General features: G+C 39.4%; 1 protein-coding gene across 1 annotated transcript in view; it reads right to left on the bottom strand.

Annotated features, from left to right (window-relative positions):
* The window catches only part of LOC124115354 (40S ribosomal protein S8-like), a 57,693-nt gene extending 43,710 nt beyond the window's left edge, over positions 1–13,983 (bottom strand). The window contains exons 1-2 of the mRNA XM_046476302.2: positions 13,853–13,983; positions 3,705–3,811 (exon numbers count right to left, since the gene is read on the bottom strand). Of these exons, the coding sequence (XP_046332258.1) occupies positions 3,705–3,811; positions 13,853–13,856 (111 nt within the window). The 5' untranslated portion in view covers positions 13,857–13,983. The remainder of the gene's footprint in view (positions 1–3,704; positions 3,812–13,852) is intronic.
* Between the last annotated feature and the right edge of the window lie 10,196 nt (positions 13,984–24,179).

Here is a 24,179-nt window from a genome sequence, read left to right as displayed (position 1 = left end):
GATCGCACAACTCACCGTTATTTACAGCAACCACGGTCAGATTACCGCTATTGACGCATTGAAACGAACTTTATTTGCAAGAGAATGGATACACATATCATAAATGCCATACCTTGACTCATTTAAAGTCATATTTGAGGCAATTTGACTATTAAATGTCAACATAACACTTTCGCAATCGAAATACATGTAGCGCGGGAAGTCCCTTTGGTGACTGGTCAATTTGTTCAATACGTAAATAATAAGATCTAACAATGTGAAATCTCCGCAAAAACGCTGAAAATCGCATTTTAAATCAGTGGTCCTCGAAAAGAGTCATCTTCCTCGTAAAAATATAATCAAAGATTAAAAAAAAATACTCCGAAAATATCGTGTTTCCGGAGAACCGTCGCGGATTGTCCTGTTTTCGATCAGAACTTTCAGCATCAATTATGCCTTTATTATTATTCATGACACAATACTATTATCGTCGGATCATAGGTTTTCGGACATCATACGTTTTCAATCACGAATACTTGCACCATAACGGTAGGTGTCACACAGAAATTATAAATACTCAGATGATGGCTTGATTCTAAGATAAAGTTGTCCTTTATGAATAAGTGAATGAGAAGTTTTACACTTACAGTTGTTCATGTGATCAGCGAGAAAACTATGACTGTTTCTTCAGTGTCCGAAAACCCATAACCCTGGATATGTGTTGAAATAATGTCATGTTTGCAATGTATTTTTCAACAATAGGTAAGTAAGTACAAGGCTATTTAAAAAATATATATATTTCAACATGGGGATTTTTTAAAAGTACTGATTTAACTTCGAAATTTTACTGCATCCGGAATCTTTGTTTAAGTGACTTGTTGACTTTTGCCACTGACTTATTACATTTCTTGGGTCAAAGTCATTGACCTGTATACAGCTTTTTGTGTCAAAATCACTGCTGTACAAATACACTGCACAGATCCCATAAGGTAAGCTGAGCTGATTACGGTCGAAGATGTTTACAGTCGTAGTTGACACGTGACCTGTAAGTCGTCCTGCGCAGTAAACTGTGACCCCGTATGCTGAGTGGACTAGTTCAAGCTCCACACACGGCCAATCCCCTGTGAACCCTGTGGTTGACAAACCGGTGGTGTTTCCAAGTTCTGAGTAGGAACTGTGACATTGCCGGTGTAGGGGCAAGTTGATCCCCATGATAAGAATGACGACTGGTCTGGTGTTGTGAACGATGACTCAGTTGGGTACACGGAAGCATATGTCGATTCTGTTGAATACTGAATTGGTCATTGGGTTGTCATCAACAACTGTGGTGCAGATGATATCTACCAGACGCCGTAGGTAGGGAAATCTTTGAGAGTAGGTTAGCTTTCTCCAAGGAAACATTCAACCAACATTGATAGACGAGGGCTCTCGAAATTGGAAATAGTTGGCTCTTATTAGAATATAATTTTGGTGAGAACAAAATTGAAAAATGAGTTGAAAAATAGTAAAATTCGTATTTTATGCTTACAGCCTGAAATGATACAAAAGAAAAGTATGTGCGTATCATACACGACAGCTATATTTTCCAGAATTTTATTGCCCACAATTAAAGGTGCATATAACACACGAGTGCGTATTATACACGAATCGATAAGTCTTGTGTACATTGATCAATCGGAAGGGGTGCTAATTGGGATTGATCACTAGGAAATATATACTCTTCAAAAAAAGAAACGTGACATAGATGTAAAACCACTTTTTGCCAAATATCTAAAAAAAAATACATTAAATGAGAACCAAACAAGTATTTGTCACAGAGTGACGAAATATCCCCCGCCTGTACACCATACTACCAAATATGAAGACAATCCAGCGATTAGTTCTTGAGATATTGTGGCAACACCGTTTTCCAACTCCAAAAACAGATTTGCCTGCTGTGACCTTGAAAATGGGGTCAAGGTCACCAAATCTGACAGGTGTATGCGGTGTCTGTATATACACTATAGTTCCAAATATGAAGACAATCCAGCGATTAGTTCTTGAGATATCGCGGCAACACCGTTTTCCAACTCCAAAAGCAGATTTGCCTGCTGTGACCTTGACAATGGGGTCAAGGTCACCAAAACCGACTGGTGTCTGCGGTGTCTGTATATACACCATAGTTCCAAATATGAAGACAATCCAGTGTTTAGTTCTTGAGATATCGCGGCAACACCGTTTTCCAACTCTAAAAGCAGATTTGCCTGCTGTGACCTTTAAAATGGGATCAAGGTCACCAAAACCGACTGGTGTCTGCGGAGTCTGTATATACACCATAGTTCCAAATATGAAGACAATCCAGTGTTTAGTTCTTGAGATATCGCGGCAACACCGTTTTCCAACTCTAAAAGCAGATTTGTCTGCTGTGACCTTGAAAATGGGATCAAGGTCACCAAAACCGACTGGTGTCTGCGGAGTCTGTATATACACCATAGTTCCAAATATGAAGACAATCAGTGTTTAGTTCTTGAGATATCGCGGCAACACCGTTTTCCAACTCCAAAAGCAGATATGCCTGCTGTGACCTTGAAAATGGGGTCAAGGTCACCAAAACCGACTGGTGTCTGCGGAGTCTGTATATACACCATAGTTCCAAATATGAAGACAATCCAGTGTTTAGTTCTTGAGATATCGCGGCAACAAACAGGTGGGACGTACGGACGTACGGACGGACGGTCGTGAATACTATATCCCCCGCTTCGCACTTTCGCGCGGCGGGGGATAATAAGTCAAACAGAAAGTTGATGTGTCTATAATTCGCGAAAACACATGCAAAGCACATAAACGTTGCGTTTGGGGATCAATTTTACAGCTTCATCCAAACGCAACCGCCTGTAAAAACGTGCCGCACAGGATCCTGCATTTAGGCATGCAGGCCCCCCCCTGCTGAATGGGTATAAAAACCCACATCAACGGCTGTTGATACAGTCCTTATAACAGCAGTGGAGGCAATGACAGAATGCCAAGACTGAATGCAGCTCAATGGAACAACGCCATTGGGAGATTACAAGCTGGAGCAACTCAGCAAGAAGTGGCCAGGCACTTTGGCGTATCCAGACAGACAATCTCCGCACTGTGGACCCGATACAACAACACCAACAGAGTTGACGACAGACCAAGGTCAGGAAGACCAAGGCTGACAACCCAAGCACAAGATCGATACATCCGGCTGCGACACCTCCGAGACCGCACTACCACAGCCACGTCTACAACCACACAGATCCCTGGGGTATGCAGAATATCAGATCAAACGGTACGCAACAGACTGAGGGAGGCTGGACTTTTTACACGAAGACCTGTTCGACGTCATGTATTGACCCCATGTCATCTGGCGGACCGTCTGCTTTGGTGCCAACAGAGGGTTAGATGGTCACGTGCAAGGTGGAGAAATGTACTGTTTACTGACGAGTTCCATTTCCTACTCACACGTGCTGATGGGCGCGCACGGGTATACAGACGTCGGGGTGACTGTTACGCCCCCAACTGTGTGCAGCAGGTTGTCCCATTTGGCGGCGGAAGTGTCATGGTATTGGCCGGAATTCATCACGGTGGTAGGACGCCCTCGTGCATGTGGCAGGTGCATTGACAGGTGTGCGTTACTTACGTTCTTCCTCACGTCAACGTTCATGGCGTTATATGCCGGGGGATAATAAAAACAAGGGGCGTGCAACTTGTATTTGCCATACCTTGGTTGAGGCAGATGGTCTTCCGAGTTCAAATTTTCTTTTCTTTCGCATCTGGTTCATGCGACCACCAGTCTTCCTCCTTTTATGCCACTTATCCCGTGAGATACCTGTCAACAAAAAGTAACAATTATAAATGTTAAGGATGAAATGACAGTAATATAAGGTATCAGCCTCATTTTCCAAATATTATAGAACTAATTAAAATGTATTAAAAAAATATTGATAACCTTCCCCAAACAGTCAGTCTGTGATCTGTGAAGAGTAGCACAAAGAGTACAGGCCGATATTCAGCCCCAATCTGGCAGCAAATGTTGGTAAAACTTCAATAATTCCTAGTTCCTAGTATATGACCGCAGATAAGCCTACCCCGTAGATAAGCCAAGGTATTAACTCGACCATTGAAATATGAAAGAAAATGATATGACCCGTCGATAAGCGCCAAACCAGGAAGTGAAAGGCAAAAAACACTGAAGTTGGACTGCAAGACATGTGCCGGTACTCTCAGATATTCAATAATATAAGATGAAAAACGTTGTAATTATATTGAAAAAGTCATTATTATTTCTAATAAAGATTTAACAAACCAGTCATCCACTATCATAATGTGGGAAGCTGTTTCTCTTGTCTTTTTTTAATCTCATAATGATCGTTATATGTTGCCATCAACAACGAAGCGCCACTTGTGAATCGGTGTACATGTATATAGAATTATGAACCCGTGAGAAAAAATATCAGCTAGAGCGAAAACTTGCAGTTTTAACGCAGCATCGTAAGCATGGCGTTTTCGTTTCAAACTCATGATGAGAATGCCAGTCAGTAAAAATATACCAACTTTTATAACCCCCTTTATACCACTATTGTATGTTAATCCAGTTGAATTAAATAAACTATGAACACATTGAATGAACATCACTTACTCACAGTTTATTCAACTAATCTCTCGAAAACAAAGGAATTAAGTCCCTACTCCCAACACGATCGCTAAGCACCCACAACTTGAAAGTTGTTGTGTAAACAACATAATACCAATCAGCCCGTTATTACCAATCATTTCCTTGTGTACTGTGTTGCTTTTTAAACAACAGGAAGCAATCACAGTGGTCACCGTTTGTGACGTCACAGGAAACAGCTGATCACATGTTTTTGCAAATGGCGAATGGAATAACTCGCCGTTACAGTTATTTATTTGCCTCTTTCAATAAAGGTAGATACTTGTTCACTATCAATTTATGAACTTTGCAAAACGTACGTAATAGCTATTGGTGATTCCATATATTGTTACATGAAAAGATTGTGGAGTTTATGAGGAAAGATAAACTTTGAACATTCAATTGAAAACTTATTATCGGAAGTAGTAACATGCATAACATTTTTTTAATAATGACAACATTGGTGTATAATAATAACTTTATTGATAATTGATAACAATAATGGCTCTAGTCGTGGCAACTTCCAAACTTTCGGGAAGTTGTAATCTATCGGACCGTCATTCGGGCGATGTTTCTGACAGATCACGATCTGAAAGATATTATCATGAAAGTATCCCGTGGATAAGCCGACCCCTTTCTACAGAATCTTTTTTCTGGTCCTCAAAATTCGGCTTATCTTCGGACGGATACGGTATGTAGTTGTAACTCGTATCATGGCTTAATAGAAGTGACATGTATTTCACAGACTATTAATGCTTTGTTTACATTGTTGGTTAAAAAAAAACACCTCTGAATTGAACACTTTGAAAAAAATCACAAAGTCGCACGTTTGAAATTAATCCCAGACGAAATCCCTGACAGTACACAGAAGAATATGTAGCATAGAGCAAGGGCTGAAAACATTCCCTGAACGTTATGGTACTTATGTTCTTTTATGGAACATTAATTACATTTTCTTCTTGAAAATCCCAATTACTCATGCCACGTTTAAATCAAATTGGTAAACTCTTAATAATTTTACATTTGTATACTTATCCTGCATTACTCCATTGCAATGCATTCACTGTTTACCTTACAACAACAAAATGACAGCGCACGGCGATGGTCTTGGGTGAAGAAATAAAGTTGTTTCACATTCCACTCCCTTGCTTTTATACGGACCATCGTTGCTGTCATGTGACCTTGATGACACCTTCCTCACATCACTGCCTGTCACCAGAGTTTACAAGACATACTATTGAGGTTTCTGAAGCCAAAGTGGGGTGGCAAGTCTGCGAGAGGTGGGTCCTTAAACGTAGTAATGCAGGATAAGTATAATGCAGAGCTCCAGATAAGCTTTTGGTGTTGTGGGTATTTTACCCATGCATTTTAAAATCATTGGGTATCAGTAATTGTATCTGGGTATTCAAATTCCTGTTACCCACTAGTTTTTACACGTGGGTATTTAAGTTAAATATTTAAAAACACTATTCATCAAGTCCCTGCAAACAGGTGTCGTGTGGTTTCGAGAGCTTTATAGGACTCAAAAATACCACGATACTTCCACAAGAAAGTGTGATTGCAAATGATCATGATGTAACTGTCATCGTGGTGTTTGGCAAGGTTGACGGAATGCCCGGTTATAATTTCAAAATAAGTTGCTGATTTGCTAATCAAATACACAGGGTTACTTCACAATATTTTGATGATATGCACAAGTTTTATTTTTGTAGCGTATCTGTAATGTTCGTTGCGTATTTGATATGTTTGGATTTTATTTTACTGCGTATTTCTGCATGTCTGATGCGTATTTTATGCAGCTACGCAGCTTATCAGGAGCTCTGTATAATGTAAAAAATATTTAGATTTTATTAAAATCTTTACTTATCCTGCATTACTCCTCAATGCATCTGCACTGTTTGGAGGCAGGAAACCTTCATAGAGCCCAAAGCCTCAATAATTCACACCCCAAAACAACGACACATTTGTCAATAATCAGTGAGGTGGAAAAAGCTCAGAAAAAACGCCATGACGGTAGGGTCATTCAATCTTCTTACAGAAGGAATGTAGTAATTAAAGGGTAGATCCCTATACATAATTAGTAACAAAGAAATACCAACTAAACAGCCAATTCTTTACCTACTATGTCATCGAGCCAAAGCCTGGTAAAAAAACTTGTTTAATTTTCTTCCACTGGCTGAATCTCGGGGACTTTCACAGGAAGTAGACTGGCTCTGTATAGAGCCAGTTCATTATTTGCGTCGAAGGTTGGTTACCTGCTAGGCTACTAACTTTGCATGCCTTCGACATGCTCGAGAGTCACAACGCGAAGACAATGACTAGCGAAAATTGCGCCGGACCTCCAAATACATCCTTCCATGATCGTTTTAATAGAGCAGTTACCATGTAAACACCATGGTCGGGGCTAACGACACGATCTCCTCAGGTTTATTTGCTCTCGGCGGATCAAGTATGGTGATCTCATAAGCCTGATCGTTTTAATAGAGTAGTTACCATGTAACGCCATGGTCGGGGCTAACGACACGATCTCGTGAGGTTTATTCGCTCTCGGCAGATCAAGTTTGGTGATCTCATAAGCCTGAAGGATGACTGCACATAACCATAGAGATGGTGATGCGACTAACTTCGGTCATGGACATAGGAGATACGGGAATAAATAACCGTTTCCTTGAGCCATGCCTTGTTTTGCAACTGCGGATGAAAACTTGGAAGTGCTCGCACCCAGCACGAGAGAAGTTCACACTTATCTTTGACTCGCATAATCTTTGATATATAGTCAGTTGGCCACCAGCGGAAAATAGGCTTAGTTTAGATTTTCGTTCCCACAATTTCCTGTCTACCTTAAACCATTTCTAATGCGTAAAGGAGGTATCTGTACACAATTCATTGTGTAGCAAGCTTGTAAGTGTGTGCGTGAATTTTCAGGGGGTCGAAATTGCATAAATTGAATGAAAAATGCATAATTTGACAAAATTGGCGGTAACATTTTTAATAAGTCATAAAAACTATCCAAATTATGTCTTTGATTACAGGTAATGTGTCCGGTTATCTGAATTTGGCAAACCTTTTGTTTCATGTAACTGTTATTCTAATTCTCAGTGGAAACATTGATAAAAATAATGTTTGTTTTTTACTTCATTTTCAAATCATGTGAGTAGGTAAAACACTAATTCCATTGAATTGTGACAATAAAACCACTATAACTGGGTATTAAAATCTGCCTGAATAAATGTACTGTCCTATTCAGAAAACAAAATGAAAATATATTAAATAGAGGCTGAGATTTTGTATACAATGTTACACCACCCCCCAAAATCCAATTTTGACAAAAATTGCTTATTGAGATATGGTGGTAGATTATGTTGATGTAGTGGATGAGTGGGATAATTGCAACAATGCTTAAAAACACCAAACAGTAAACTCAAAATGAAAAATGATGTTTCAAGTTTTTCTGTGAACATCTACGGTGGCCATCTTGAATTTTAAGATGGCCACCATTTTGACCTGTTTTCAAAATCAAGATCTAATATAGTTCTTCAACATGGTCATGTAACATATCATATGAAAGCATTTTACATTGTCTTTTCAATGATGTACCTTATTCACTGACTTCTGTGGTAATCTTATCCCCAACAATAGAACAAATGATATATCGAAAGCTAATTTCTCTAGCAACACCAACCAACCTCCAAAGTCGTATTTTAATAAAATGGATATCTTTTCACTCAAAATTGTAGATATACTGCACTTTTGTCTCAGCATTTCACTAGTTTATCATTTGAGTGAAAAAACATGAGAATACTTGCAGTATTATGAAGTATTAAAAATTACATCACAGTTATGGGCTGTGAAATAATGCCACCTCTAGTCACAGTAAGAGTCCATCTCTTCTGGAAAAGTAGGAAAGTTGTTTCTGTTTAGGCATGACATAGCACGACTGCATCCAAGGGAACATCCCATGTTGTTCTTGGCGCACCTACACCTGGATGAGGAGCATCTGCCAGTTGTGCATTTACAGATGATCAATTCTATACATTCGTTTCTGGGTCATTGGGATGGGTTCTATGACATCGTCTGTAGACTTCCACCGCCAGAAGATGTCATAGAACCCATCCCAATGACCCAGAAACGAATGTATAGAATTGATCATCTGTAAATGCACAACCGGCAGATGCTCCTCATCCAGGTGTAGGTGCGCCAAGAACATGGGATGTTCCCTTGGATGCAGCTGTGCTGTGTCATGCCTAAACAGAAACAACTTTCCTACTTTTCCAGATGAGACGGACTCTGACGGTGACTAGAGGTAACATTATTTCACATTTTATTTTTGATACTTCATAATACTGCAAGTATTCTCATGTTTGTTTCTTCACTCAAATGATAAACTATTGAAATGCCCAGACAAAAGTGCAGTATATCTAAAATTTTGAGTGAAACGACCTTCATTAAAATTGAAATCTAAATTTGGGTATGGGTTGAAGTCGCTAAAGAAATTAGCTTTCAATATATATTTTTTTCATTGTTGGGGATCAATGAAATGACAATGTAAAATGCTTTCATATGATATATTACATGACCATGTCAAAGAACTATTTTAGATCTTGATTTTGAAAACAGGTCAAAATGGCGACCATCTTGAAATTCAAGATAGAAAAGGTTTAAGGTATACAGGAAAATGTGGGAAAGAAAATCTTGTTTTTCACGTCTGGCCAACTGACTAATAGGTGGGATGGTGAAGGAAACAATCGGGTTGGCCTGGTAATTGATTTTTTGCTTTCAAATCCCAGCAAAACCAGATATATACCGCTCCTTGCGTACCATGCTCAAAACTGACCCGGGTGATGTCAATTGCAGGTAGCTCGCTGACCCGTGCCGCCCTGGCTAATGCCAAGAGAAAAATTGTTTTTTGGTGAGGTCATAAATTGAGCATGCATAGAAGGGCTCGAAGGGGGGTCCTCACAAACCTCGAAGTACCATGTTTAAGTCCCAAGCAGGGGGACGAACTTGGCCTTCTGATCCTAAATCCTAAATGAGCGTAGGAGGACCTGTAGTTGCGGGACCTTGGTCATTCTGCGATTTTCCGGAAGGGCCAACACTGAGTGAAATGCTTCCATAAGTGCTTCCAAATGCATAGTAATATTGCTACCTTTTAAGTGTTTCTAGGTATACAAATGTAGGAGGTATTCGCCTAGGAATTGTTGAGACACTGTCGTGGGGTCGTGGTTCCCCACTTGTCATCGTATAATCTTCTGGTAGAGGGGCGATGAGCTAAAACGATAGCTTTAGCTGCAGTGCCGTATAGCCCTTCGCACTTAATGCCTTTTTGCTGTGAGGGTGGATGAGTAGGTTGGACCACTGTGGGAGGGGTAGAGGATCATCTTCTGCTAGACTTCTGAGCTCGACGAACCACCAGGGCTCGACCAAAGTCCTTGTCTCTTTGATCTTTTGTATCACCTTGGGAAGAACAACAGGTGGTGTAAAAGCGTACACTTTTAGCCCTTCCCATGGGATTCAGAATGCATCCACCAACGGGGAGACATACGTCTTAAGTTGGTGGTTTTACGCACGTAGCAAACAGGTTGATGTTTGGTTGCCCAAACTTCTGAAGCAGTAGTTGAAATGCTTCTGTGTGAAGTTTCCACATGGTGGGACCCACCCATCTGGGCGTGATAATGCATCGGCCAGTATGTTCAGACATCGGGATTTGCTGAACTATGAATTGTAGTTCCAGACAATCCACTAGATGGAAGAATCTAAATGTCTGTTGAAGGGAGTGGGAGTGCGTTGTTCCCTGATTGCGCAGGCACTACACCAGTGCTTTTGTCTGTGGATACTGCGAATTTGGCGGACTGTAGCTGATACTGCCAATGAGAGTGGGTCAGAATTAATGCTTCCAACTCATTCATTGTTTATGATTGTTTATGTGCCAATTTTCGATGAGCACCCCACCCCTGAAGGGAGGCGTCTACAAACAGGTGTAGTTTCGGGGATAACCCGGATAAAGAGACTCCTCCTCCTAAGACATACGACTCAACCGTCCACCAATTGAGGTAAAGCCTTAGATGGACTGGTAGAGTGATGGGCTTGAGTGGAACCCGACGCCTGATGTAAGGCTTCAGGAATTGAACACGAGTGCTGACAAAGGTTTCAGTACACAGCTGATTTTCGTTTCTATGAACGCAAACCTGGTATCTTATACCTTAAGCGTGGTTGGCCTTGACAAGCCAGTCATCCTTTATATGTCCTCATCCAAACTCTGCTACCACAAACACATGGATAGGAAAGTCATCCATCCTAAACTTGGGTGGCTTAAATGACTGAGCAAGTGTGAGCTTGGAGAAGTCCTCATCCAATGACCTAATCATGTCCGTCAACAAGGGATCCACCGGAATCAATGTAGGATGTTACCACATGGTGTCCCTTTTTATCCACCCAGTTACAAGGGGAAGGCACCACTGACACGAGACAGTCTGCTACCCAATCGGTTACTTTCGCTAAGCCGAGATGCGTATTCCATTTAACAGAGGAATCCCCATCCTCGCCATTTGATAAATCCGATGAGTCAGAGCAATGTTGACTCACTCGCCCAGACGGTGATTGGCCTCTGCTCTGGTGCAAAGTGCCTCCTCTATCAGAAGGCTTCGATGACCCGCCTGGTGATAATGAGTCATGCGCTGATGTCCATGTACACGCTGGCATACTAGCGCTGCCCAGCGATGCATACTAACCAGAAAGCACATTAGGCGTTTGGTAAACGTTAGGCACCAGTGTAGGCGCTAACACTTGTGCCATAGTCGTAGCTGATGCAGGCATCTGGTACATATGTGTAGGCGCAGGATACAGGTGTGCCATAGACTGCTGAGCGTCTGCAGTCACAATGACGGAAGCCATATTACCCATCGAAGATGACGGCTGCGTAGTAATGGCAGAAGAATGTGTGTCGCTAACCTCTAGCGAGTGACATCTTCCTCACCACTCGACGGAACTGCTGCAAAATATGTTTGAAAATGACCTGTCTATAATTTGCAAAACTCGCTGGAGAGAGAGGTGCATTAAAAATTACAACTTAAGTTTGGAGAGCAAATCTGCGTGCATGCCAAACAAGGTGGATGAGGATCCTTGGAAGATTATTTATTATTATTTATTAAACAATATGCTATTGGGACATATTTTTACGAGTTGAAAGGACCCTTGAAGATCCGCGGTAGAATAGGTCTTCAGCAACCCATGCTTGCTGTAAAGGCTATTGTGCTTGTCGAAAGGAGCGACTAACGGGATTGGGTGCTCAGGCTCGCTGACATGGTTGATGCATGTCATCAATCCCAATCGTGTGGATTGATGTTCATGATGTCAATCACTGGATTGTCTTGTCCAGACTCGATTATTTACAGACTGCTGTCAACAAATGGTCAAAAAGCTGGAATATTGCCGAGTGCAGCGTTAAACAAACGTGAAAGTGTATACAAATATTGATACACGCAAACTATGTAACAAAAGCTACTAGTATTTAAACAGCACATGAATATGTTATACATACATAGCTGAGAATTGTTAACAATTTGACTACCCTTGCAGGCAAACAATTGTAACACAAATTTTTAAAATGGGGAAACGACGAGCATGTGGCAGGAAAAAAAAGAAGTCTTTTTACGCCTAAATAGCCCACATAAAACTACACAACTTTGAGAAATTAATATGAAGCAAACGCATCACCCACTCAGTCGAAGCTGAAGGTCTAAAATTATCCAATTTGAAGAGCTCCGCTGAGACATGTCCTTGCTGTAGCGTGACAGGCAGTGATGTGAGGAAGGTGACTGTCATCAAGGTCTTTATGTTTTAAGGAAAGCAGTGAATGCATTAAGGAGTAATGCAGGATAAGTAAAACATTTTAACAATACCAACATTCTGTCCTAATACACCTGCCAGGGGCACTTAGTTCGGAATCCTACTCCTAGATTAATCCCTGATGTAGTGAGATGATCTAAGATGTATTAAAGCATCCATAAAGCAAAGAGAAAATACTTTTGTGAATCATTCACCAGTCATTCATGGACCTGTTAAAACACTACACGAATAGTGGACAAGCTTCCACATTGAATCTTAATGATGTCTTTTGTGAATCATGGGGACATCTCGTTCTGTTTTTGTAATTAATGACTGTAATCTGTGTTTTGCAAAAACCAAACACTGACACTTGTTCCGATGTGTCATTAGATCTAGTTATACACAACTTTTATGAGATTTTAGCACAATATACTGAGATTCCAACCCTTATTGAGGTGAAATGTGTTTTAATGTTGCGTCGGAGTCCAACCACACCCATGGATTATTCAAGATTCAAATACCTTATGCTATTTTTTAAATATTTTTTTTCAGCTACAGTACAATATGAGTATTTGTCTTCATTACATTTTGACATAGTACATCAATCATGGTGTTTAATTAACGGTTTCCGTCTTCTTGTAGGTATGATTTGGCTTTGAAATGGACAAACAGGTTTCTGGTGTGCAAAGAAGACTTTATTACAAACTAACATATTTCCCTTCTGCAAAGCAATGTACTAATGTAAAAGACCGTATATACATTTGTGGTTCAAAAATATTTGTAAAATAAAGTTTCACATATGAGATAAGGAAGTGTAACGGGTTTTTTTTACAAAAATATAAATGTAGCCATTTCGTGGAGTGGACGGCAGGTGACTTTACTGCTTTGAAGTACAAGAACGAATCAACAGAATTTGGAAGAGTGAAGTTTGTTGTAATGCTGGTGTATCAACAAACCTTGAAAGAAATAGTTTTAAAAATCCAACCCTTTTACTCAAAAATGGTGTTGACTTGCTATTAGTAGTCAAAACTTACAGTGTCATACACCGATCACCAATAAACATTCCGAATGAATAATGGCAATAAGCACATTATTATTAGTGTGCATAAAAAAAGAACAGAAGAAGGGTGGTTGCTTGTGGTGAGCACCCTTTCCCTCTGTATTTGCGAATGTTTGTGAAACTCTGAATCCGCCATGGTGCATGAGTTTGAACCACACGTTTCGTCATATATCATTGCGAATTATGAAGTAAAATGTAGAAATATGAAAAACTATACCCTGTACTATAATGATTAATCATCGGACTTTAAAATATCAGGGACACACGAACTAATTATGCGTTCGGGGGGGCGGATTATAATGGATAATTTGAGGCAATCAAAACTTCAGTCATACCCATTCTTGTAGTTGGAGTAGGAAAGGAAGGTCAAGGACGATGACACGGAAACGTAAATTCTCAAGGGAGGTAATCGCCATAAATCACCAGGATAGCCACAAGGAATCTTCACTGCAATCTGTATTCCCACAGACTTATCGGTCCGTGGTGTTACCATTCAAGAAACAAAAATGCGAAAAGTGCACTCATGTATACCTAGCTGAGGTATTTGTTATTGCTTTGCTTACTGATTTTTTTTTTTAAAAGCATAACGTCAATTGTTGAAATAAAGCTCAACTGAAGCAGACAACACCTAGAGTAATTATTCGTCGTTGTTTTCACACGCCTTTTCATGTAAACATACGATTGTAGAGGACAACTTTGACTAGCCGGACCAATTTTTCTAATCAATATAAAAAAATCTCGCAACGTTTTCATAAATATTATTTTATTATATATAATGATAAACAGCGACTAAAATACGCGATTTAAACAAGCCGACAGCATGTCGAAAGCGAAGTGACCAATCCATAATGGCGGAAGCCCGAACATTAAAATGTTGCATTGGTAAACGGAAACGAAATTGACATTTAATAAATCATGCAAGTGCCTTTTCTGTACAGGCAGTTACATTTCTAAATGAATATCCCGAGTTTGCTTTCAGATTCGAAGTTTGAAAGTAAACATACGAGGTCATGTTTCCAGGAACATTCATGTAAAGTTTGTGTGTCTTTAATAAAATTTGTTTCCAAACAAAGTAGATTGTATTACATGAAGATATGTCAAACTTTTCTTCTTTTTCTCTTATGCTATTTGTTGCTTCTAATATGATATTTATTGCCATTTTTTAACATATATTTTTTTTTTTAAATAAAAAATGTCATGAGATATTTTAGCACATGTATAAAGTGGGAATGGGACTGTACTGCAGCGAAAGCGAATTATTCCTATATGAGTTAACACTATTTGTATAGTAGTATAGGTAATGGGGGTTCTGGACCACTTCCACTGGAGCCGGATTCATATACCTATACTGCTACTACAGGTGGCATTTTTTATGCCAAAATGATTATGCGATTCAACGATAGTCATGAGATTAAGTTAAATTGGCTCTAGCTCACCAATACCTGGGGCCAATCATTGCTTTAGATGAGTCTAAATGGTAATAAAAATATTCTTTATTATTTTTATCAATAAAGCGATATTCAACATTTTTATTAAGTTCTTCGTTCATTTTACTAGGAGACCAGACTATATAACTACACTCTTCTTGTAAATTGATAAGAAACAATTGATAACCGTATTTGGTTGGTTTGACATCACTGATATAATAAAAACCTTGTGGTAATTCTCTCCATTTAATAGCTTTCTCCATTATTATATATGTATGTAACGATAGTAAGCAATCTATTTTTAATCTCCAACCAGTTCTTTAGTTTTGGCAAGGAATAATTGACGCGCTTGTTGCCTCCCCTGTTCTATGAACTTTTTTTTCTCGTCTTCGCTAATACCACTGGTCTTACGAGATTTTGATCGAATCTCCTGCTTCATTTCGTTGTATTTGGTGAGTTCCGACAACACTAAACGAAACTCATCCTCGGATATCTTACAATCGACCATTGCTGTTGAAATATGATCCTCAATGCTGTTCAACTTTGCTTCGGCGAGTATCCGAATACTATCGTGTTTTAATGCTTTCTTTTGCAACCTACGAGAAATGAATTTTATCGCTATTCCTGCCAGTCCCGAGACTCCAGCGGCTATTTCCATGCCGAGCACGATAGGCGCGGCGATTATAGTTGATAGTAAACCGACACCGGCTACACCGAGTCCCATGCCAGCTGCTACAAGCGCGGTGTCAACTCCGTCCAGAGCATTCACGGCTCTGCGATACTTTTTATACAATCCAAGTCTCAACTCCCTATCCTTCTCTATTCGATGTTTTATGTCGCTTATTTGATGTAATCGAAATCCATCAACAGTTTCCATCTTTTCAATTGCTTCATCGAGCGCCGGATATAAACTCATAGTGTATATTACGATCATATAATAGTCTTTAATTGGTCTTGCTTAAATGTTTTGAGACTATACATCAACCTTATCAAATGTATATTATACGGCAAGAATATCTTAGAAAGAGAAATACTACCACTTTTAATAATTTGGACCCCCTCGAGGGTTGCAACGGGCGATGCTCCGATATGAATAATACTACAACGTTGACGCTGGTGTTTCTTGAGCCATTTCATCGATAGACCTGGTAATATTTCGAAGGCATCTTCCGGTACATCTCCGAACAAGACTTCAATAATAAGAGTAGAAATATTAGGTATTGCACTCAAGTTCTGTTTAATATCTTCGAATTCAGTAACCAAATTTAAAGTAACATTTTTTAAGGCTGAACGACTATATAACATATGACCTGGGTTTTCTGGCAGGGGGGTAACTAACACACTTTTTCGTTTTGATGGGATATAAGTACGATGCCACTATTTATTATCTTAGTTAAATTATGTCCCTACGCATCATCACATACGGTGGGGTAATGACGATATTCAGTAGCCACTCGATGTTTGCATCGACCATAGTCCATTTATTATCGTTGTTGCGAATAATATTGTACGAAGTGTTTTTAATGAGTCTACTAATGTCGACATCGCTTAAAGGGGCACTGATCTAACGCAATTCCCCGGACTGGTTGTTGCCTTTGTTATTGGTTTTTCCCCCGTGAGTACCCGGATGATACGCAACGCAACTGAGCGTGACCAGAGACTGGGCTACCGTCTGCAAGGACAGCTAAATAAACTTGGAGGCTGGAGGCAATATTTGTTTTACGCATTTTTGCATAAACACTGATTGGTTAACTGTGATCTATACAGATTTCGACAAAGGGCGCATGTTAATTAATTTCTTCAGCCTAAACAAGCAGACAAAAAGAACAGCGGAGCTCATCGGATGTCGTCATTTGGAAATACCCCAGATGGTTATAGTTTTACACTAAAAAAAGTATCCATGCAGTGAAAGCATTTTCGGATTTCGGATTTCGTCGATAATACGATTACTACTCCCTTGTTGACATCCACGTTTTCTCGAATAACCCTTCACTTGTGTATTTGTCGTCATTCACTTGATGCTCAGTTAAACGAATTTATTACAGGTACAATTAGTGGTAGCACCACTTAGATTACCTGACAAAGGTTCCCATTTGGCATTTATTGTGTCTGGGGTAATTATTCAATCTAAATCCAGGTTTGAAGTGAGGTGAAATGTGTGTTATGTAATATGCACGTGGCAGCCCAGCAAGAGATGAATGAAGAGTTGATTTATTTTTTTGTAAATCAACGGAACGTTCCTAGTCATCAAAGGATTAACAGAAAATATGTTGATTGATTAATCACTGTTATCTTGCACAGTGGATATGTCAAGAGTGAGTGTCTAGGTTTACTAAAACAAAGGGAATACACTCATACCATGGCGTGAAGTGCCGATGTAAAAACAACATACTTTGTTCAAAGGGTTAACTTATACGTTGATTGATTGATCATTGTTATCTATCACTCAATGGATTTTTTAGGAACCGTGAACGTTATGAAAATAGTTGTCACGTGGGCTTTCTCAGCCGACCATTGAGACTTGACACCTATGTAAAACACCTGAAACAATCCAAGTGATCAGTTGAGAAACGAACACGGGTTATAATATCCCAAAACGACATATATCTTTTAAAATATTTGATTGTTACTGAGACACGTGACATCGAATAAGTTTCTTTGTACATCTGCAGACGAGTGGGATATTGTTCCTTTGTGTGGATATTCACGGATACATTCCTCGAACAAGGACGCTGCCTAACATTTATACACATAAATTTGATAGGTTGTAATTATGATATTTGCATTTTGTTTTCCTTCATTTGAACCGATTCGTTCTTGTTTTTCTACGTCTTGGTTGGGAAATTCTTCAATGCGCGATAGACGTTGTTTTCACAGGTCTTTTCCTTTGTGTATATATTACAGTCAATTTGTAAAATGTGATTCTCTCAGGCAATTTATAAAATGTGTAAATATTTCAGTCATTTTGACTAAAAAATCTGTCCAGATTGATTAAGACGATCAAAAGGGCCTACAAACATAACAACAGATTATTATGTAGGATTAGAAGCCAAACAACATAGAAATGTACTTTTCTCAACGTAACATTTTCAGTCTCTTGGTGATGACATTAAACATCAAAATGTTTGGAATTCGTTATCATAATAATACAGATGGAAATGTTTTTCAGTCACTTTGTAAAATAACTGAATATTTAGACGTTTAATAAATTTGTTACACATTTGACACTAAAAAAAAATACACAGTATAAAAAAAGCAATGCTCAGGTAAAATGTGTACTTTGTGTACATCGCAAAATTACCAAGCAAGTGACTTATCAAAACTTCGTCACCATTACCGATGCTACCCACAAAGATACCTACATTTCCTTATTATCTCGAAAACTGTATTTCATTTTGTTCATCAATGTGACCATACGCCCTTATTACTACCCATAAAAGCGACTAATGCGCTTACGAATGGCGCAGCAGAGGTCGCGAACTAGTCTAGATTTCTGCTATACATCCGGGTACTCACTGGGAAAAAACAATAACAAAGGCAACAACCAGTCCCGGGGAATTGCGTTAGATCAGTGCCCCTTTAAATCTTCTAGATTACCCGTGAATGTAACTTCTTTCCGCTTGTATACATTATCATGTAAGTGTAAAGCGTATAACTTACCATTGTTACCGGGTTTATCAAATCCTTCTGTGTCTCCGAGATCGGAAAGCACAATTGTATTACATTGTCTGAGCGTTCCAGGGCCTGATGCATCAACCATTATTTTTAATATAGAGTGTTACACTTAAGTATCCTATATGTACTGGTTGGTGTTTTACATCTTATACAGAATTTTTGAGGTCTGAAATAATACCCCGCTTTAATTTTTTATATTGTAATGATGAGAAAGATTCCGTTCTACCGCTATTATATTTTTCATTTTTCACTGGAATAGATCTGAGCAGAGTTGAAGGACTTTCTAGTTGAATATTATTTGTCGTGCTTATTTGATCAAGATGGATGCACAAATCTTTATAGGGAACTAAATCGGGTAATGTATCTCCATCAGATGTTGTACTGAATAATGATAAACTCGAGTGTGGTGATCCTACTGCCCGTGTAAATCCAAGTGTAACTGATAATTCCATGTCAATCCATACACCTTTTTCTCCAGTGTCGATTTTCACTATCCCATTCGACTCATCTTGTGTTAGACTAATTCCATTAGGTTTAAAAAATTTATCATTGAGTGAGCATATACTGTAATACCCATCAGGTATATGAATGGTTTTTTCAATAAGATTTAGTTTATTTGTTATAGTCACAATATTATTACCTCTCGCAGCACTTATATTGGTCCACAGCGGGTAATACGTTATATCGCATAGAGCTACTTCGAGTTGTCCATCCGAGTTATCGATAGTATGAAGCAGTTCAATAGACTGACCATTTGTTATTCCCGGGAGTGTAAGATACATATTAAATATACAATGATACTATATCATAACTTAAATATGAAATCAACTTACATTACTAATCAATCGATTATAGTAACTGCCTCTGGTGCTGAGTTTACCGTTAAATTCCACGATATCTTTGAAAAATACAGTTTCACGGCAACTAACGATACAATGGCGGACGATTGGTTTAACCGTCCGATGCAATTTTGGCAGAATCAGTTAAACTTTGCCGTATGGTGTGCCACAACGGGATGTGGCGTATCTGTTAATGCCCCAGGATTTAAACTATATAAGTCTGTTATATTATTTCACGTGTACTATCAGATTAGACGTATACTTAAAGAAATTAGTGCTCCATTACCGCTGGATCCAGCATGGAACCACGCAAATAATCATTATAATAAGAGGGCCTTCGAACGTATTTGTAATGAATTTAATGTTTCTACGAGTAAAGATTGGCGCATTAAAGGACCTAGCCATGGTTTAGGTATTCCGTACAATGGACAAAGAACTATTAAAGATAAAAGCGATTATTTAATTAAAGAGGGTGTGATCCCTTCAGGCTTTGCTCTCTCGAGTAAACAGTTTAGAGCAGATCGTATGAACTTTGAGAGTGGCATTCCTTATATTATAACAAAGTTTGTGCATCCAAACGATACAACAGACGCTTGGAATGAATTTCTTAATGATAAAACGGAAAATAATTTTACTAACCCAGGATTTGAAAGAGTTAATGAATCGATAAGAACTTATGTATGGGCAATTCTCGGTGCTCAATCGCAAACACGAACGTCCATTATCGTTACTGGGACGGCGTTCGATGCACAAAAACAGTTTGTCGCAAACGTGGAGGACGCCATTTATTCACCAGTTGACATACCATCGTCTATAAAGCGTTTTCAAGATGCATTACAGTACGCTCAATCCAAAGTAGACTTCGTTTATGCGCCGGGACTATACATGTCTCCAAGTAATATGGAACTTAAGATCGGTCAAGTGATAGGCTATAATAATAAAATTGTTATCGCTACCGATCAACAAAAACCAGGTATAAATTCAGATATTAACGTCGAATTAATAACGCAAACAATCACAGGCGAAAAGGGAATAGTCAAGCCACAGTTATCTACTAACACATCTTTTAATGCTCAAACATCTACTAACGCACAAACACAAGTGCCACCACATATTGAGGCTAAAAATCAACAACATATTGATGAAAAAACAGCGCTTGTATTAGGTGGAGTCGCGGTTGGTTTACTCATGATTTGGTTTAATAGTTCTTAGCAGATACGTACAACAGCCCTGCAATTGCTACGATCAACCCCCACAAGTTTTGACTAAGCCAAGTGGTGGTCATAGCTAATAAATTCAATAGCCAGGAAACAACACTCCCTATTATACCGGGAAGTGCAGACGCGGCTTTCTCAGCGAGCTTTCCCAGTGCTGAACCTAATGCTTTTAAATGCTTTTTTATCCACTCTTTTATACCATCCGACGTAGGCGGTGATCCGCCACCACCTGTACCACCTGTGCCACCTGTTAACGTGAGAGTCAAAGTCGATATAATAAATCCAAATGCGGTTAAAATACTGGCAATTGTTATTCCCTGTTCTCTGAACAATGTTTTAATTTTATCGGCCAGTGTAGTGTCATCGTTGAGGACTCGATCGATAGTTTCTCGAATTCGACTGATTTCCGAACGAAGTGCCTTTCTATTACTGGAAGCAGCTTTGAGGCGGGCCGATCTTTCGTCTTCTAAGTTACGCAATCTTTCCGCTACGCGGCGTCTACTGAACTCATCTCCCGCCTGTTCGAGTTTTGTTTTCTCGTAAGCTATATGCTTGTCGATTTCGGATATCTTGGCCATATTATTCATGAGTTCTCCCTGCATTGTTCGCATTGCCTTGTCAAGACCTCGTAATTCCCTAATACTTAACTCCGAGGATGGTACCTGTAACGTGGAATTATCGTAATAGGTACCTAAGATTTCTTCGAGTCCGTCCGAGGCCGCCTTCGAGGAAGCTTCCAAATTATCTGTGTTACTGAGTTCTTCCCGCACGGTTCGAAGAACCTTAGTAGTCTTTGCGGAAAGTCGTGAGTAGTCGACAAAACCTAATTTATCACGAACAGTGCTGATACCGTGTTTACCGGCTATCGTAGACAAGGCTAGGGGCTTACGAGTACGAGAATGCATAAGATCAATATCCGGAGCGCCACGCAGTTGCAATCTTCCTTTACTATCTATCTCAAACTTTGAATAGTCACGACCAATAGGGGTATCTTTAAAGGTATCGTAATAATGATCAACGGCTGGTTTCAAAAGTTCATCATTTACGGTTGGGTTCAAAAGTTCATCGTTAAGATTCATAAAGCTGGTTTCATCAGTATCTTCGATTGGAGTCGGGTTATCAAAGTCATCAAAGGTATCTAGATCAAAATCAGTCATTTTTATATTAAACATAGGGTACATGTTTTCAATATAACAATGTCTTCGCAATACGGACGCAAGTTAAACCCACAACGTAGACTTCGAGATCCATTAGGGGTCAAAGCAATTCGTCAGTCTGTAACTATAACTAATAACCCTAGTACCATTGATCAGAATCAAACGCTTCTGGTTCGCTTTCCTAATCTCGGTGCACATGATGTGTTAGGTCCGGGAACTGTCCGACTAGCATTTACGATTAATTTGAATTCTACAGACGTTAACAGGGAGCCCGTTCAGAACATAGGTCGTGCTATCATTGAAAATCGCCATTAAAATTAGCGGTAATGAGGTTTTGAGTATCGACGATAGCGATGTATACTATTGCTACATGGATCTCTGGAGAACGGATAAAGAGCGGGAAAACTTACAGTACCAAGGTATTTGTAATAAGAACACATTGAGACTGCGCGTGGGCGCTGAAAATGGTGTTGATACCAATGAAAAAGATAAGGCCGTTGCCGACGCATTAGGTAACCGATTCTATGTTCCCCTAGACTTTGAATTACTAGATTCCCACATGGCCTTTTATCAAGCATCCCTAGGCGATAGGTTAGAATACGAACTCACTTTAAATGACTACGGTAGAGTAATCAGAACCGGTGGTGAAGATGCTAGCTATTCTCTGGAGTACGATTTGATAACGTATCCCGAATTAGCCAGACAAATTCGTAACCATTATACGGGAAGTTTAGCATTTTGTACGATCGCGTGCTGCGACATCGAAAGATCACAAGGGACAAAAAAGATACGATGTGGAATATCAATCTAAACGTTCCCACGAGGACTTGAAGGGTATTTTAATGTTGTTCGAGGACCCCTCCGATGCGTTTAAAAGAAATACCGAGAAGTTTTACAATCCCAAGATTACAAAAGTAGAATTGACTATCGAGGGCGTTCCTAATCAACTATATAGTCAAGGAATGCTTGCGTATCACCAGTGGGATGAGATTAAAAAACTTCCTTCTATAAAACGCCCCCGGAAGTTATCGCGGTCGTGAAAGATCTGTCTCTCGGGAGTGTATCGATGGGTGAATACCTCACCACGAAGTACGCGCTATGGCTCGACATGCGAACAACGGACGATGACCAACTACACGGCAGTGGGAGGAGAATAGAAAATGCTAGCGAGGGTGTCACTATACAGATAAACGAAGCTCCAGGAAGCGGCTGGTAAATTAAACATATATTTGTACGTGATTATGGATGCGCAACTTAATATACAGAATGGACGATCTTTTACCTAAAGATCCGCACTGCGCTATCATATGCGGGCAAACGGGCTGCGGAAAAACAGCTTTTATTCTAGATATTTTAGAAAGTCATTATCGGGACGTTAAGCGGCAACGTAGCACTGTAAACTCATATTAAAAAAGCGATCAACCAGCTGCTTATGCAATTGCCTAGCAAAATATAGCAAAAATTATAGCAAAATTATAGCAAATATAGCAAAATTATAGCAAAATTATAGTAAAATGTAGCAAAATGTAGCAAATTGAACATTAGCGGTTAATATGACATAAAATGTGGTTCGAAATCATCATTCTTTCGCAACAGTTCATTATTACGGGTTGTATTGGATATGTCATATTATATTATGTTAGACTTAAATATCTCCTTAGGTATTACATTATGGAATGCGACGAACTCATCGAACAAATGCTCAAAGAATCTGATGCAGATCAACATGTAGATCAAAATGTAGATAAATCTTTAGATAAACATAGAGAAAGACTCGCCGCTTTGGTAGCCGGTGGAAAATGTTCCCAATATTTGGGAGAAAATTATACCATCGAAAAAATTGATAACATGACCGACGAAGAGATTAAAAAACTGTACGCGCGTTACAAGTCTAGACTGGGAGCTACCATGACTAAAACGATAGGGTCTTCTATATTACAACTATACACAGTCGTAGCTAGTACGTTTCTCCCTATCCCGGCAGAACATCGCATGTATTTATGAGAATCTCTAGAGAAAGACCCATTCATCGAACACGCTATAAGCTCAGTGAGCTGTGAGTTTTATCATAGATACGGAATGTTCTTAGCTCCACTCACCACAGCTTTAATAACGGCTAGGTATTGTCAATTTAAACATACGTGCCCACTTAATAATAATGGAGACTCAACAGGTGACACCACAACAGATTGTGAACACACAACAACAAGTGAACAAGGAACAACAGATTGCGGAACAACGAGTGAATGAGGAACCACCACCAGCGATTGCACCACATGTGAATGAGAAAATACTAAAAGCCAGAGTTACTAAGAACCCCCCAAAAATAGCTGCAGGAAGAAAGGGA

Source organism: Haliotis rufescens, unplaced genomic scaffold (genome assembly GCF_023055435.1).
Source record: "Haliotis rufescens isolate VD_foot unplaced genomic scaffold, xgHalRufe1.0.p SCAF_1, whole genome shotgun sequence".
Classification (NCBI taxonomy): Eukaryota; Metazoa; Mollusca; class Gastropoda; order Lepetellida; family Haliotidae; genus Haliotis; species Haliotis rufescens.
This window is presented reverse-complemented; position numbering and strand designations above follow the sequence as displayed.